The 19,113-nt window shown below is 35.3% G+C and overlaps 1 protein-coding gene across 6 annotated transcripts in view; it reads right to left on the bottom strand.

Annotated features, from left to right (window-relative positions):
* Window positions 1–19,113, bottom strand: part of PPP4R4 (protein phosphatase 4 regulatory subunit 4) — a 98,933-nt gene that overhangs the window by 57,308 nt on the left and 22,512 nt on the right. For all 6 annotated transcript variants that reach the window (XM_025443048.3, XM_025443050.3, XM_025443051.3 and 3 more), the window contains one exon: window positions 8,942–9,044. In XM_025443048.3, the coding sequence (XP_025298833.1) occupies window positions 8,942–9,044 (103 nt within the window). The remainder of the gene's footprint in view (window positions 1–8,941; window positions 9,045–19,113) is intronic.

The following is a 19,113-nucleotide window of genomic DNA, read 5'->3' as shown; positions in this document are numbered from 1 at the left end:
TTATCTAAAGAAAATAGCATTTTGCTTTCATCCTTGAAAGATATTTTCACTGGGTACAGATTTCTTGTTGATATTTTTCCTTGCTTTTAGTAATTCTAACATTCCATTGTGCTCTAATCTGCATTATTTCTGACCAGAAGTCTGCTTTACTCTCACCTTTGTTCCTCTGTTTGTAATGTCTCTTTCATCTCTGGCTGCTCCCAAGATTCTATCTTATTTTTTAATATCAGCAGTTTGATCATGATATGCCTAGGGATGATGCGTGTGTGTGTGTGTGTGTGTGTGTGTATTTGGCTTCAGATTCTCTGGGATTTTAGATCTTTGGTTTGCTGTTGTTCATTAACTTCAGAAAAGTCTTGGCCATTATTTCTTCAAATAGTTCTTCCCTATTCTCTCTTTTCTCATTCTGAGACACCAATTGCACATATATTAGATCATCACTTGACACTGTCTCAAAGCCATTTGATGCTCTCTCCTATTTTTTTCACTCTGTTCTATCTTTGTGTTTCAGTTTGGATCATTTCTACCTTCAAGTTCACTGACTCTTTCTCCATATGTGTCTAAACTCCTGCTAAGCCCATTGAAAGAATGTTTCATCTCTGATATCATCCATTTTATTTCTAGCATTTTCAGTTGATCATTTTGTAGCTTTCATCTCTCTGCTGAAATTCCCTGTACGTTCATGTTGATCAGTCTGAGGAAATGGACAGTACTGTGTTCCCATCCCCAAACACCTCCCATTCATCGCCACAGCTGCATCAGCAAGGGAGAGTCTCTCAAGTCTCACGTCCTACAAGGCAAGGAGGCTTGTGGAAAAGAGCCTGCTAGTTGGTGCAAAATTGTGTCTGGAGCTCCAAGTTATTCTAAACTGATGTACTAGCCCATAATCAACCTTTAAAAACTTTCCAGTATTTTAGTGATTTTTTTCTAACAACCTTATGTGATAGCCACTTCTTCCTTCTATACTCTGTCAAAAGTCAGTGTCCCTGTGTCCCATCTTTCCTCAGAAGGGTGTTGCTATTGTGAATTCAGCTTTCTTGGTTGCCAAGAGAAGTGATGACTATATAGATTCTGTGACTAACCTATTGTTATTAGGACAGGAGCAATGTTTTCTTGCACATTTCCACACCCTAAGTAGATATGGAACTGGGTGCTTTGTTTTTGAGCCCTGAATAGTCCTTCCTCTCTTATAAGCTTCACTAAACATTTAAAAGAATGCTTGCTGTATTGCATCTAGAGTTTCTAGATTTGAGTTTCTGATTTGAGAAATTTCTAGGATATTTGGTTCACCACTGCCAACAGGTTAGTTAATCCATCAAGTTATATATCAAACATTATAGATCTTTATTACAGTACACTATATAAATATTTTATTTTATAATTCTGCAAGGATTGTAAATAAAAATATTTATATTTGCTCCTTCATATCACTCAAGTGCCTCATGTCAGAAACAATATTCAAATAGTAATAATGGTCCCACTATCACAGAACTAAAGGATATCCTAATTAAGAATTTCAAAAGTTCCAGTTCATTTTTATGGTAAGCAAGGTAAACATAGCAGGTCATTCATGACTAAGAAATTCATGTGAAAACACTGGTCTCCAACAGAATTTACTGAAAGGCAATATTTTTAGGTTTATTAGGAATATTAGGTAATATTTTATATATGCCCAGAAAAACTATATACTTGGTAAATGTTTCCATTGAATTTAATTGCTGCAATGTAATTAATGATGTTACTCTACCTTATCCTTAAGTACAAATAGGTAAAAAGATACAACACAAACATTTTCAAAATGCATAGGGGTACTTTTATTTTTGAACTATGAACTGCACAAGAAAGAGTAATTTGTATCATCTGTTCATCTTCCCTAATTCCTTTGGTTAATATAGCCTCTTTTTTTTTCTTTTTAAGTGAACTAGAAAAAAATGTTATATAATTTTATGCTTCCTAGCCCATAAAACCTCCTAGTAAGGTCAATTCTAACCCTGATGGTTGTTTTCCATTAGCTTACATTAATGGGCATTATTTCATTTTCTTCCTTCACATTAGAGAGTCTCTAAATGCTTAGCCTGTCAACAGAGTACCACACTGTGGACTTTTTAGGATCTGTGGTGTCTGGAACACCATGTTCTGTTTGCTATATATATGTATAAGTGTATTGCTTTCACAAAATCCTTTTGCTTTTCTAAGGATGTAACTTTTGAGTTATCTCAGAACATAACTTTTAACTTATCTCAGGCAACATCACCTACATTAAGGAAGACAGGTACTTCCACTTTTGAGCTGCAAGCCAAAGATAAAAGCAATTTGTATCATCTGTTTATGCTCTTTAATACTTTTAGTCAAAACCATCTCTCTTTTTCTTGGTGAACTGTACAAACATAATTTCATGCTTCCTAGAAAGCTCCTAACAAAATATTTATAGTCAAACATTGAATATTTTAAGCCTTTATTTTCTCCAAAGGAGAATAAACACATCATATAGAGTTGTTGTAAGACGTTTAAAAGGGTGAGTCTAAAGCAGTAAGCACAGTGCCTGGCCCACAGAAAGTTGCTCCTTATATTATTATTGGTTATCCACACATCTGTGCCACTTGAAATAAGATTTTAAAAGTAGGTAGAGCTAAATTTTTAATTCACATATATCTACATTTACACAGTAAAGGTTTTCTTTAAAAATTTTAAAATGAAGTATTTTTTAAAAAAATATCTACCTACACTCAGTAGATATAAAATACTCTAATAAATAACCATACTTGCAGAAACTTATGATATTCTTTCTATTATTCCCATTAATGAAAATAATGCCACGTAAAATTAATAAAACTAATGAATCTTTTTCAGAATCAGACTGGTAGACTACATCTGCTAATCTCAAATGACTAAATCTCATGATGATTATGTCTCTTTTATCCTTTCCTTATTACACATCTTTTTCCCACTCCCCAAAACAAAGGTCTCTCTAGGACCATAAATCAGCATATCACTCTACTGATACCCTCTTTTTACTTCCCATCCAAGAATGCCATCAGTGGATCAGGCCAATGTGCCACTGGTCTTTCAGGCAGACATTTACTGTCTCAGAATATTAAATTTATTCGATATTCATTTTTAAGTCATTGTTTAGGGTCTATTATTTGTCAAGCACGGTTCTAGATTCTGGGAATACTATGGCAAATCAACTCTCAAAGATTTTACCCTTAAGGAAGAAAGAGAAAAGAATGGTAGAGGATGAGCTCAGAAAGCTAGACAGGGTCCTTTAAGGGCATGGTGAGGAGTTTTATTCTACCTAAAATGGGAAGGTACTTTTATTGGTTTCTTGTGGCTGGTATTACAAATTACAATAAACCAAGTGGCTTAAAACAAAAGAAATGTATCCTCTCTTAGTTCTGAAGGCCATAAGTCCTAAATCACTATTATTTAGCCAAAATCAAAATGTTCTGCTTTCTGGAGGTCCTGGGGTAGAATCTGTTCCTGGCCTTTTTCGGCTTCTAGTCACTGCTGGTATTCTTTGGCTTGCAGCCACATCACTCCAATCTCTGCCTCCTTCTTCACATGGCCTTCTCCTCCCTCCTCTATGCCTGGGTCAAATCTACCTCTGCTTTCCTCTTAGAAGGATACATGCAATGACATTTAGGGCCTACCCAGACAAACCAGGATAATCCCCCCCATCTCCAGATCCTTAACTATGTCACAAAAACTTTCTAAATAAGGGAACATTTAAAGGTCGCAGGAATTAGGACCTGATCTCTTTGGGAGGCTGTACTCTGCCCACCACACCACTTCGGTAATTTTCATGCAGGAAGATATGATTGATGCTTTTAAAAAGATCTATCTGAAGAAAAAAAGGTAACTATGTGAGATGATGGCTGTTTTAATAAAAGGTAACTATGTGAGATGATGGCTGTTTTGATAGTGGTAATCATTTCACAACGTATACACATATTAAATCATTATGCTGTACACTTTATACACAATTTTACTTTATACACAAAAAAATGTAGATTGTTCCTACATAAATAAATAAATAAAAGATTTCTCTGGCTGAGTGGGCCCTAGGTGCCAAAGTAGAAAGGATAGGTCCAGCAAGAAGGCTGTTGTATAACCAGATGAGAGAAGACTAAGGCTTGAGAAGTAAAATTATACATTATATATCTGCGGCAGTCATGATCAGCTAATGAGGAGGTTGTATAATGGTTAAGAGGGAGGACTCAGGAGCCAGACTTCCTGTTCAAACCCGATTATGCCACTTGCTAGCTTTGAGACTTTTGGCAGGTTACTCAACTAAGTTGTTTCTTCCTCTATCCAGTGCCCCTTACAGAACTGCTGTAACCATTCAAAAAATAAAAATGTTCTGTCTCCCTTTCTGATATAAAGACTCCTAACTCTGGGAAACGAACTAGGGGTGGTGGAAGGGGACGAGGGCAGGGGGTGGGGGTGAATGGGTGACGGACACTGAGGGGGGCACTTGACAGGATGAGCACTGGGTGTTATTCTGTATGTTGGTAAATTGAACACCAATAAAAAATAAATTTATTATTAAAAAAATAATAATAAAAAAATAAAAATGCATAAAGTGTCTGACAGAGTACAGTGCCTGACCCATAGTAAGACCTCAACAAATGTTAGCTATATTTATTTCTATCTGTTCCTGGCATTGCGCATTTTCTAATATATAATTTATGCCACAGATTTTGGGTTCCCAAAATAAGTATAAAAACAATTAAAAGAATTCAATAACTCAACAGGCAGAGACATTTTTTGCAATTCATTATAAAAGGAGTCATTAATGTTACATGGTATAATTATATCACTACCACTTCAAATTTTATAAAGGACCATAGTATTTTAGAAATGTATCTTGATAGTCAAATTCTTTCCCTTCCTGATAACGAGATATTCAAGTCAAATATTGAAATCTAACATCTAAGATCCTGATTGATTATATTGTGGAAAAGAATTCAAACTTAATCAATAGACTATAGAAAAAAGTTATTTCTTTTTCAAAAAATACTGTATGATTAAATCATAGAACATGAATACATTATAACAACTATATTTAAAAGTATCTCCAATCTAAGAAATTTAAATTGGAGGTCAAAATATTTCCTTTCTGGAGTCTTATTTAAACTTAACCTTGAGATGAGTGACCTGATAGCATTATCATTCATTGTACACTTCAGATAAAATTTACAAAGTGAATTGTAAAAATACTATGGATTAGCTCAATTCTAATCCTGATTTTGTTTCTGCCATTTTTAACCTTAAATTCCTTCATCTCTAAGACAGTGAAAATAGCAACCTATTTTTAAAACCATTGTTCAGTTAATATAGTATTATAAGGATGAAATGCAAATGCAATACAACGAGAAAAAAAATCAATAAAAATATCATTGGTGACGTTTTACACTACATAAGGCCAGAAAGAGCTTCCCCATCACTGCATCAGATGCTCTTAAGATAAAGCAAAGGGTGAGCTCTAAAAGCTGCTTATCCTACTGCTGTGAATGTGCTAACAATTTTGGGAATGATTAGTTTCTTATACAAAATATTTATTGTTTGCATCTTTAAATTCTCTACAAGTAAATCATTCATAGAAGACCAGTGTTAGTAAGTATGCAAACTATTGCTCCCCGTGGATTTAATAAATATCCAGCAAAGACACTGAGAACCATACAGGTGCTCAAGCCAGAAATCTGGAAGGTATCTCCTACTTCCTACATCCAATTCATGAGGAAGTTCTGTTTATTTTACCTCAGTAATTATATCTCAAATACAGCCACTACTCCCCTCTGTCCCAGCTAGCTGGCCCAATCCAAGCCACCTTCACGTATCACAAGGACTAGTGCTGTACCTTCCTAATTCTTCCACTCCAAGCCATTCACCACATAATTATCAAAATGATAATCATAAACTGTAAATGGGATAGGCCACTGTTCTGCTCAATGGCTTTTTGCTGTCCTCAGAAAGAACACCTCTTGCGTGCTCTCTCACTGACTGTCTCTCTAACCTCTTTTCAAGTTATATCCCACCCCTGCCCACTGCATCTCAACCACCTGTGCCTCTTCCAATTCCAACCAGCTTTCTCATCTTAGGGCTATCTGCTGCTTCCTCTGCCTGGACCATTCATTCTTGACTCTTCAAATGGCTGCTTCCTCCTATGCCTTTGGTTTTGAGCTCCTCAATGAGGCTTTCCTTGACCTCCCAGTGCACAGCAGGCAATCCTGTCTGTTTATCCTGTTCTTCACAGTTACTTGTTTAATGTCTGTTTCCCCGACTCTGGACTGTACCTTCCTTGAGGGCAAGTTCTCTCTTTTTTTCACCTCTGTTTTCTCAGTGCTTACAACAGTGTCCAGCACATGGGAGGTACTCAGTCAATATTTGTGAATGAATGAGATACCATTATTTCTAAATGCTCACATTGGGATACAAGATTATTTTTTTTATAAAATCAACAAAGGAGTTATGGCCATGGCAAAAGAGAATAAAGTGGCTATGTGTGATTTCTGTCACAGTTTTATCATTTGAAATGTAACCACTTTCAGAAGCAAGGTAGAACTGAAGAAGATGCTAACAGTGAGTACCAATAAATCTTAACAATATCTGAATATGGTGACGGTTTGCACATAATACAGGTTTTATAACTTGAAATGGAGTTGCTTAAATGTTTAATCGCCTGCATTATATACTAAACCCTCTATAAAAGTCACTATTATTGCCCCACTAAGTCTTTTCAATACTTAGTTCTTTAGTATCTTCAAACAAAGTCAGAATCACTCAAGTAAATATTCTCCTATGATTGTTCTTTGTTTTCCATAGTCTTTAGGCCATCCTGACATGGAATCTAATCTGGGACTATCTTCTACCCTTTTGGTATGTTTTTAGGACAAGACAGGATAAATGAGAATCGTAAATAAATGGCTGTTTGTTGATTAACTAGAGAAATGAATAAAATCTTTCAGCACTAAGTAAAGGCTTTCTTAGCACATATTCATTAGTATACGTTTTCTTTATATCCGTTTATTCAGTTAACCTTCTATATTATGGATTAACTTTAGTTACCTTAAAAGCTTATTAAAATCTTATCTTCTATAACTCAGTTATATGGTTTTAGCATATACATTTGATTCTCTGTATAAATATGCCACATATATGAATGTAAAATATTCTTTATACCGTTCCCATGAAATTAAGATTTTTCAGGAGTTATTACTTAACTAACTTTATTGTGAACTCATTAACAAAAGGATTTTTTCAAAATAATTTAGAAACCTCTAAAAGCCACTATTCTCCACCCTTCATCTTTTATTCTTGCTTTAAGAAACCGTGGCTGCTCAGTATGCTGTCCATGGACCAGATTTCGCCTGCTCAACACAGAGTTATAGCAAGCTTTATGTCTTTAGCTTTACATCGAATTCACTTATCTACAATATTTCCTTGTCAAGGGGACCTACCCACTTGTTCCCTTCTACTATGATTTAACTAGCACTTCCAGGTCTCATGCTAAGAAGCTTAAGCCAATTACTATCACTGAAAATGAACATGAAATTAAACCTGGATGGTGTAAACTTAATTCCATTGAAATTATGGCATGATTCTGGGGGAAATAGCTATGAAAAACCTTGATTCACTTTTGAATCACATGCAAATCCAAAATAAACATTTTCTCATTTCAACATTGTAACTAGTAAAAAAAACAACAACAACAACAACAACACTCACAATGCCTATATAGAAATGTGGGCATTATAAAAATAACATGCTATATCCTTGACCTAAATCACAGCAACTAGAACCATGTTACAGAGGCCTCAAAATGAAACTCAAGAACACATTAATAATTATAATATTTTAAATGCATATAAATTAATAAAAAATTACGAATAAGCTATAGCCAACCAGAAAGCCAAAGCAAAATATACAAAATTCCCTATCAACAAACATAGTCCCCATTAGTATATAACCTCCCTGGCCCTAAATAGCAGGTAGAGCTCCCTGAGGACACACAGGCTGTTATCTGTTTTGCTCACTCAGGTTCTTACAAACAAGAACACCACTTTGCACACAGCCACAGATAAATAACAAGTACTATCAAAAATTTAATATTATATATTAATAATCAGTAAATATTAAATAGCCAGAGAAAAGAATATTCTAATAAATCAAAGATTTCAATTTAAAGCAAGAAAACTAATTCTGAAAGAATTTAGGACGCAATAAGTAAATATAAAACTAAAACTATGATGGCCGCAATTCACTCTTTATTTCAGTGATTCTCTAGAAGTTACCAGAGGGTGATTATTAGTAATATTAGTTAAATTTCATTATCAGTGTTGTAGAAATACTATTAATATAAATTTAAGTCAACAGAATACCAAATTAAGATAGCTATGATTTCTTAAGACTAATTAGGATTTTGTTTTGAGCTACTGAGAAGCTAACTTTTAAATAAAACATCTCAGGGCACCTGGGTAGTACAGTCAGTCAAGCATTCTGACTCTTGGTTTAGGTTCAGGTCATGGCCTCAGGGTCCATGATCTTACCTCAAGGTAAGATCAAGCCCCATGTTGGGCTCCATGCTTGGCACAGAGTCTGCTTGAGATTCTCTTTCCCTCTCTCCCTGTCCCTACCCCCACCACGCAAATCCACAGCCCCCCTCTCTGAAATAAACAGTCTTTTTGAAGAAAATAAAATATCTCTCATGAGAATACGACTAAAGAAACATTCACAACTTGAGATCTGGATTTTTCCCATTTTCACCAGCTAATTTTCCTAAATATTTTCATTATGATTCAAAATATGTATCATAATACTTCCTCCGCTCCACAATTAAGCACAAAATATCAGCCATCCAAAACTCTGAAACCTCCTCCTGACCATGGCAACACACTACTGGAAAAATGGTAAATGCGAATCTTATTTGGCACCAACTTACTCTGACTTTTGGCAAGACTCTCCGAAGCGTCTCAGCAGGGTTCTGCCGCATGAGGAATGGAAGGTTTGCAATCACACTCGTTCCTTGGACATCTTGGCCAGCACTTACAGAGAAAACACAGATTTAAGATTCGTGATTACAAGCCGAAGGCCTAGCTCACGACTATATATAAAAAGCAGGGATTGATCTGCTTTTAATAATAAATATGCAGACATCTGACAAAGTTTTAAACCTTCAACACATCATTTAGATATAAAAATAAAACCAGACCTGAAATTTCATCAAGTAAATCTTGTAACAAAGGCATGAAGATATTAATTATGCTTATGCTAAAACCAGATTCTCTATATACATGTCTTAAGTCCAGAAAGTCTTGATGAGATTTTTAAACACTTCCTTTAAAACTCTACCTCATTTTTTCCTGTGATCTGCCAACTTACTGAACTTTACAAAAAACATATAGAGATGTTGTAAAGGTTCATTATGGTAAAATATTAATAACTATGGCAACAGCACACACAGCAACAAAATCGACTACCACAGAATCACACAACTTTCTTCTAGTACAACAAAATCACTGTTGCACTTAGTTAGACTCTAAAGTTGCCAGAAATTTCTTAAAGATATATTAATTATCCTTAAAGGTCAGTGAGGTATATTTATTCAGTACCTTTTTGATATAACATTCATTAGGTCACTAAGGCTTTCCCAAAATAATCTCAGTGACACTCTAGGGGCCTAAGTACCTTGGAAAAGGTGTTTGGACTCCTCTGAGAAACTACTTCCACACAGAAAAGTCTTTGTTCTTAAAGCATTAGTCAAGCGACATGTGCACATACTTGCAACATACATTAAAAAAATAATTTCTTAAAGTACTACATTTATTGGCTTCAGTTTAATAAATTCTGTTAATAAGAAGTATATTCTGACTCTAAATGGAGCTGCCTGTTGTGAAGAAAGGCTTTTTCCCGTTGCAATATGGCAGTGAAATATAGGTCAGTACAATTGTTTGACATCCTTGACACTCTCCAAGTGAATACTTAAGACGACAAAACCAAAAAGGAAATGAGAAGAGAGTAAAAGAAGGGACCCATGCCAAGATGGGAAGAAGATCAAAAAGGGAAATTAAAGTTACATATACTCTAGATGACCCTTGAACAACATGGAAGTTAGGGGTGCCATCCCCCCTATATAGTCTAAAATCTGCATATAACTTTCAACTTCCCCAAAACATAACTACTGCTGGCCAAAAGCCTTACTAATAACCTAAATAGTCGATTAACACATATTTTGTATACATATCATATACTATAATCTTACAAATAAAGCAAGCTAGAGATAATAAAATGTTATGAATAAATTCATAAGAGAAAAATACATCTACAATACTGTCGTGTATTTACCGAAAAAATGTGCATGTAAGCCAACATGCACAGTTCAAATCCATGTTGTTCAACGGTCAACTGTACTTCTAGTGGGTCAACTGTTGGCCCTCCATAAAATTCATCTGCATCCTAATCCTGGAACCTATGAATGTTATCTTAATTTGAAAAAGAATCTTGAGACCAAGAGATCGTCCTGGATTATTCAAGTAGGCTATACACCCAATACCAAGTGTCCTTAAAAGACACACTCAGAGAAGAAGACAGACCGAACAGGAGAAGGGAATCTGATCACAGAGCAGAGATGGGAACAATGCTGCTACTAATCAAGGAATGCCAACAACCACCAGAAGATGGAAGAGGCAGAGAACAGATTCCCCCTTAGAGTCCTGCTGTCACGTTCATTTAGACTTTGTGATACCGATTTCAGACTTCTTGCCTCCAAACCCATGAGGGAATAAATTTCTGTTGTTTTAGGCCATCCAGGTAGTGGTGATTTCCTATGGCAGCCACAGGAAACACGCCACTAAAGAACTGGGACAGAAGAGAAATATCTGAGAAAGGAGAAGAGAAACATCTGAGAAAGTAATGTGTCATAAGACAACTCCTGGCCCAGAGCAGAGATACAGTAAGTGTCTCTTAAAAGGATGCATGAATGGATGACTCATGAAATGAACCGATGTCAGGAATATTTAATATTGCACAGAACACTGGTGAATTTTGTTCACTAATTAAGCAAAAAACAATATAGTATTAGAAATCTAATAGATCTGAAGACAAAACGCTGCATTGAAGGAACATAAAAACAAACAGAAAACAAAAAGTAAATGGCACATTTAAGCCTAAAATAGCATTAATTTTTTAAATAGCATTAATTACATAAAATGTAAAATAGTCTAAATACATCAATTAAAGGACAGGAATTGGCATGGTGGATTTTAAAATATGACTCAACTAAATGCAGCCTACAGGAAACTAATCGTGAATAGAATAATAGCAGCAGATTGAAAATAAAGCACAGAAACACAAATCAAAAGAAAGTAGGAATGGCTAGATTAGTACCAGATAAAGTAAACCTCAGAGGAAAGAAAATCACCAGAAACATTATCATATAATGATAAGAGAGACCATCTACCAGGAAGACACAGCAATCCTAAATGTGTATACACCAAACAGAGTTGCAAAATATGTGAAACAAAAGCCTATATAACCAAAAGGAGAAATAGACACATACACAGGTAGATGGAGATTTCCATAATCCTCTCTCAACAACTGATCAAACAAGGAAACAAAATTATCATGGACACAAGAGAACTTAACAACAGCATCAGCCAACAAGATCTGATATTTTTAGAACACCCTATCCAACAACAGATTGCACATTCAAGTGCCCAAAGGATAATAGGTCTAAAAAGACCACATCCCAAGCCACAACAAATATTTAAAACTTGAAATCAAGAAGTGCCTGGGTGGCTCAGCCAATTAAGCATCTGCCTTTGGCTCAGGTCATGATCTCAGAGTCCTGGGATCCAGCACTGTGGTGGGCTCCCTCTCAGTGGGGAGTCTGCTTCTCCCTGCCCTCTGCCCCTCCTCCTGCTCATGCTCTGTCTCTCATGCTCTCTGTCTCATATTTTACTACATATGTTGCCACAAATTGAAATCATACATATTCTTCTATGACTACAATGGAATCAAACTAGAAATCAATAATAGATCATTTAAAAATCTAAAATTCTTGGAAACTAACACACTTCTACATGATGTATGGGTCAATGAAGGAGTCCCAGGAAAATAAAAAAAATACATCTACCTGAATGAGAATGAAAGTACAATGTATCAAAATTTGTGGACACAGTCAAAGCAGTGCATAGAGGGAAATTTATAATACTAAATGCATAAATTAGAAAACAGGAAAAATATACAATAATTTCTACCACAAGAACCTAGAACAACAAAGGAATCACAATACAAACAGGAGGAAATAGTAAACAGAAAAAGTAATGACATAAATACAGAAAGCAAATTAAACAAAAACTTCATCCTTCTAAAGGATCAATAAAATCAAGGCACCTGGATGGCTCATCAGTTAAGCATCTGACTCTTGAATTTAGTTCAGGTCATGATCTCAGGGTCATGAGATCAAGCCCTACATCAGGCTCCAATACTGGGCATGGAGCCTGCTTAAGATTTTCTCTCCCCCACCATTCATGCTCTCTATCAAGAAAAAAAAAAGGAATAAAAGATCAATAAAATAATAAAATTGACTACCTTCTAGTAAGACTGGCAAATTAAAAATGAGAAAAGACACAAATTATCAATATCAAGGTTGGAAGGGGTATCACTACAAACCTTACAGACACCAAAAAATTAATAAGAGATTGCTACAAATAATTCAACACATAAATTTGACAAGTTAGACCAAATGGACCAGTTCCTTTTTTTTTTTTTTTTTTGGACCAGTTCCTTTAAAACACACACACACACAAACCATCATAACTCATCCAATATGAAATAGATCATTTGAATAGTCCTACAATCATTAAGGACACTGAATTCTTATGTCAAAACTCCCTAAGGAAATCTCCAGGTCCAGATAATTTCACTGGAAAATTCTACTAAACACTTAAGGAAGAATTAGCACCATTCTACACAATCTTTTTCAGAAAACAAAGAGGAGGAAACACTTCCTAAATTATTTTATGAACCTATTACTACAGAAATACCAAAACCAGGCAAAGACCAAAAAGAAAAACTACAGAGAGGGATCCCTGGGTGGCGCAGCAGTTTGGCGCCTGCCTTTGGCCCAGGGCGCGATCCTGGAGACCCGGGATCGAATCCCACATCGGGCTCCCGGTGCATGGAGCCTGCTTCTCCCTCTGCCTGTGTCTCTGCCTCTCTCTCTCTCTCTCTATGTGACTATCATAAATAAATAAAATTTTTTTAAAAAAAAAAGAAAAACTACAGAGAAATATTATTCATAAATACAGATGCAAAAATTCTTTTTTTTAAGATTTATTTATTGATGAGACACACAGAGAGAGGCAGAGACATAGGCAGAGGGAGAAGCAGGCTCCCACGTAGGGAGCCCATTGCGGGATCCCGGGATCACGCCCTGAGCAAAGGCAGCTGCTTCAACTGCTGAGCCACCCAGGTGTCCCAGATGCAAAAATTCTTAACAAAATATTAGCAAGTAAAATACAGTGATTTGTAAAAGGAAAAGTTACACACCATGACCAAATGGGGTTTACTCCAGGGATGAGAGGCTGGTTCATTAATCAGAATCGGTGTAATCCATCATATTAACAAGTTAAAGAAGAAAAATATCCTTGATCATATCAATCAATGCAGAAAAAACATTTGACCAAATTGAATACAATTAACATTGAAATTACAAATACAATACTACTTGAAAAATGAACTACAAAAATTAGATTTAACGCAATTCATATCAAAAATCTAAACAAGAATTTTGGGAGACCCAGACAAGATTTTTCTAAAATTTATATGGAAAGGCAAAGTAACTAGAATTCTTGCAGACACAAGTTATACAAATGGAGAACCAGATTAGTGGTTTCCAGGGTTTGTTATAAGAAGATAGGTAGGTGTAGAGTAGGAGGGATATGAACATGAGTAGGCAGTGACAGAAATCTTACTTGATTGTATCAATATTCTGGTTGTGATATTGTACTATAGTTTTTCAAGATGTTACTATAGAGAGAAATTAGCTAAACAGTATATGTGGATATCTCTATTAGTTCTTACTACTATATGTGAATCTATAATTATCTCAAAATAAAAAGTTTCATTTTAAAAAATCGACAGAATTTTAAAAAAAACATATGAGCATCTCCAACAGATGTAGAAATCTGACAAATTTAGCATTCATTCATGATTTAAAACTGTCATCAAACCAAAAATTCCTAGATAAAGAATGCCCTTCATAAAAGGGCTCCTTTGAAAAACTTACAACTTACTTTGTATTTCATGGTAAAAGAATGATGCTTTCTCCCTAATCAGTAACAAGAAAAAGATGTTCTTCTTTTTTCTTCATTACCACTTTTATTCAACACTGTGTTGGAGGTTTGGTTTGAGCCAGGGCAATAAGCAATAAAAAGAAATTAAAGGCTTATGGATTGCAGAGAAAAAAAGTCAAATCGGCTTTATTCACAGACAACATAATTGTCTACAGCAAAAATAAAATTTATATGGAAATGCAAAAGATCTAGAAAAGCCAAAACAAATTTAAATATAAACAAGGTAATAGTAGAGCTAATACCATCTTATTTCACAACTTATTATAAAGCTACAATAAAAAGATAGTTCGGCACCAGTACAAAGATAATCCTTTAGATCAGTAGAAAAGAACTGAGTGTCCAGGACATAGACTCAAACATAAATACGTGATTGATTTTTGACAAAGGTGACAAGACAATTCAATGAGGAAATGATCATCTTTTAAACAAATGATGCTGGAACAAATGGATAGCCATATGCAAAACATAATAAACCTCTCCCCAGGCTGAAGCATATACAAAAAATTAACTCAAAGTAGATTACAGACTTGAATGTAAGAGCTAATACTATAAAATTTCCAAAGGAACACTTAGCAGAAAATCCCAGTGACCTGGGTTTGACAAATATTTCTTAAATAGGACACAAAAAACATAAATAATAAAAGAAAAAATGTAACAAAAAGAACCTCATCAAAACTAAAAACATTTGCTGGGTATTAAGGAGGGTACTTGTGATGAGCACATTTAAAAAAAATGATAAAATATTTGCTTTCCAAAGGCACTGCTACAAAAACAAAAAGGCAAGCTAGACTGGCATAAAATATTTGCAAGATATATACTCAACACACAACTTATATCTAGAATATATAAAGCACTCAAACTAAATAATAAGAAAATCCAATAATAATGGACAAAAGATTTCAATACTTCAAAGAAAATATACAAATGGCAAACAAACACATGAAAAAGGTGCTCAACAAAATTAATCACTAGGTAAATTACAGCTACAATAAGATAACTGCTACACATCCACTAGGAATGACTGAATTTATAGACTGAACAAACCAAAAGTTGGCAAGGAAGAGAAGACACTCTCATATACTGATGGAAATAGAAAATGGTACATATTTTTAAAAAGTCTGACAATCTCTTAAAAGCTTACAAACACACGTACCAAACAACCTAGAAATTCCACTCTTAGATATTCACTGAAAAGAAACAAAAGCCTATGTTCACAGAAACACCTGAACATTAATATTTATCATAGTTTTGTAATAGACAAAAAGTGAAACAACCCAAATGTTCACTAACAGGTGGGTAGATAACCAAGTTCTGATATATTTATACAGCAGAATACTATCAGCAATAAAAAGGAATGAACTATTTTTTTTTAATTTATTTATTTATGATAGTCACAGAGAGAGAGAGGCAGAGACATAGGCAGAGGAAGAAGCAGGCTCCATGCACCGGGAGCCCAGCGTGGGATTCGATCCCGGGTCTCCAGGATCGCACCCTGGGCCAAAGGCAGGCGCCAAACCGCTGCGCCACCCAGGGATCCCAGGAATGAACTATTGATATACAACAACGTGGATGAATTTCAAAATTAGTGTGCTGAGTGAAAGAAGCCATACTACTGTATGGGTCCATTCATCTAAATTTACAGGCAATGCACAATTCACTACAGTAACAGCAGATCAGCCATTGCCTGGAGAAGAAGAAAAAAAAATGAAGTTAGGATTGCCAAGATGCATAAGAAAAGTTTCAGGGGTGACTGACAGGTTTATTATCTTGATCACAGTGAGGATTTCATGGGCATATACCTATGTCAAAACTCATCAGACTGCATTTTAAATATGCAGGTTCTCTGTATTTCAATAATACCTCAATAAATCTGTATAAGATAAAAAATAAATGAATACAAAAAAAAAAAAAAAGACTGGTAGAAGGGTATCTAGGAAGGTGGCAATAGTAGACACCGTTTTTGAAATTTCCTGAATTTCCCATAAAAAAAAAGAGCAACCAGGAGAGTAAAATAAAAAACTCATGCACAACAACATAACCAAATGGTGAGACTTCCCACATAAACCCAAGATCCTGCATGTATAGACAGCAGCTAAAACTATGAATGATTTTGTGCACTCCAATACCTGATGGGTTCAATGCATCCATAATACTAATAACTCAAAGAGTTACATCGTAGTCTTCTATGAATTCTCAAAATATCTAGAACAAAGGCCCACACTGAAAAAAAAATTCTAGGAAACAGAATCTGAACTGAACAGGATAGAAACAAAAGACAACAAAGGGAAGAAGACGAGGTCCAAATAAATGTAGAGAAATAGAACCCAGAAGCCTCAGAAAGTAAAGCATCATATTTTAAACATGAGGTAAAAATAAAGAAATAAATATATAGGGGCTCTAGAATCCTGAAATTAGATAAGCTACCCTGAACCACACTTCCTTCTAAGGTTTATAAAACTAGTTTCACATAAAAAGGAGAAACACAGAGGATCATAATCTAACTCCATATAGAGCTACCAAAAGAAAAAGAGAATAAAGATTGGGCTAATATCCCTAAAGACCGTGAAAGACAGACATACCCACAAAACAGCTAACTGTAACTACTATTTCTCCCCAAGCAAAAAAGGAAAAGAAAGAAAATGTTTTAAGATATTGAAAAAAACCACATCAATCATAATTATGAAAACTCAGAAATAAGGTGATAGAACTCAGGAAAGAAATGAAGAAAATATTTCAAAAACCACTAAACTAGAAAGAACATAAGGGTAAATGAATACAATAAATAATGCTTTAAGAAAAATGAAAGGTGAAAAGAAGGGAAATTTTAAAACAAAAAGATTTTAAAAATTTGAGAGAAAGTAATATAAAAGGTAAGGAAAAAAGACCAGCTCCTACTTTTAATAAGGAGTCCCCAAAGAAAAAAATCCAAAGCAAGGGAGGTATTTAAAAAAGAAAAAGTTATAAAATGAAAACTTCCTTTAAATTTAAAAGAATTTAAAAGAGCACACCATATGCCTGAGAAAATCAATCAAGCATAACCAACACTGAGAAATACTGGACTGTATAGAAAAAGAAAAATCCTTCAGCAAATTATTCAGAAACAAAATCAGAATGCCATTAGACTTTGACAGCAGTAAGATGTTAGAGAACCAAGTTAACAGTCTACTGGTAACATCACCATAAACAGGACATGAAGAAACATACAAAAAAAGTGAAGCTAAACTGTAATCACCATAATCTCTACTAAACATAAAATCTAATTTCTATAGTTAATTTATGTCCAGCCCTTCTCCCACTCAAGGAGAAAAATGTATATATTATGGGTACCGCGTTGGCTATTATTGCTTAGAAAAGGAAAGCAACTGGGTTAGCTAGTGATTCTCAATTGGGAGCGACCGCCTACCTACAGAGCACCAGGGCACATATGACAACATCTGGAAATAGTTTTGATCATCACAACTTCACAGACGCTTCTGTGATCCAGTAGGTAGAATCCAGGGATGTTGCTAAACATCCTACAATGAGGTCCACAACTAAGAATACCCACGACTCAACAAAAAATATCTAAGAAACCCTGGTTTACACAAAGTAACTATTAGCTGAACCATGTGAGATTGCCAACATCCAGTAATTGTTGACCTACAATGACCATTTCATAGTTTCAACTTACACCCTGAGCTTAGCAGAAATATATTAAGTCCTAGATTTCAAGGAAATGTACACAGGCTGGTAACCACCATGTGCTGGTTCTCAAGCTTTACCAGGTACCAGAATCCCCCAAGAGCACCTTTAAAACGAGGCCCTACTTTGAAAGAGTCAGGTTCAGGAGATCTTGGTGAGGCCTGAGCACCTGATTTGTAACAAGTCCCCAGGTGATACCGATGCTGCATGTCTGGAGACAATAGTATGAGAGCCACCATGATGGAAAAAGAACTTAAAAAAAAAAAAAAATTTTTTAAGAGACTGCAAAATTCTTCACATTTTTTAGACTACATGTGGGAAACAAGCCAAGTGCACAGTAGCAGTTTGCCCAAATGAAGCAGAAGGTCCATCTGATGTTGAATGCATTTGTGCGCTACTGCTGTTAGTCATGGCAATGGGGTTCCTCTTCTCCATAACAATGTTCACAGTAATGTGGCCAAAAGCAGTTTTGCAGGGGTATAGTAACATGTCATCTCAAATGCACATCAGAGAAGAGCAGGAGGAGGAACGTGGGAAGGGGCTGTGCCTCAGACAAGAGAGACACGGACAAGATAGACCTGGCCAGAGTAAAGTGGGATACTGAGCGTGCATGCCTGTGAAGTTCCTGGGTGCTATGGCCCTGCTGCTATCTCCTGTTGGGTAAATAAATCAAACACGTGTGGAAGTATGTGAGTGCCACTGATTGGCATGAACCCAAAAACAATCAGCATAGGTTTAAATCGACAGTATAAATTCATTTTATTGCTATTTGATAAAATATACGTAATTTTAAAATAAATGTTGATTCAGTGTCATACTTTAAAAAACAACAACAAAAAAGTAAGGTTCCTAAACTTCAAAACCTACACCTTTCAGCTGAAAGGCACAAGGAACCATCATTCTGGCTACAAGATATGCTGTTCCTTTTTGTCTCTGTTGCGCTATTCTTTGGGACATGTTCCCTTTCAAGGATACTCACTCAGAAACAAAAAGGACACAAGCCCACTCAGCAAACCACTCCTCTAAAACCAAAAAGAACTGGGTTAATCATCTAATATGTACACTAGTGGCTAAA

This window comes from Canis lupus, chromosome 8 (assembly GCF_003254725.2).
Source record: "Canis lupus dingo isolate Sandy chromosome 8, ASM325472v2, whole genome shotgun sequence".
Taxonomy (NCBI): Eukaryota; Metazoa; Chordata; class Mammalia; order Carnivora; family Canidae; genus Canis; species Canis lupus.
The sequence above is the reverse complement of the archived record's forward strand: the minus strand, read 5'-3'. Positions and strand labels throughout refer to the sequence as shown.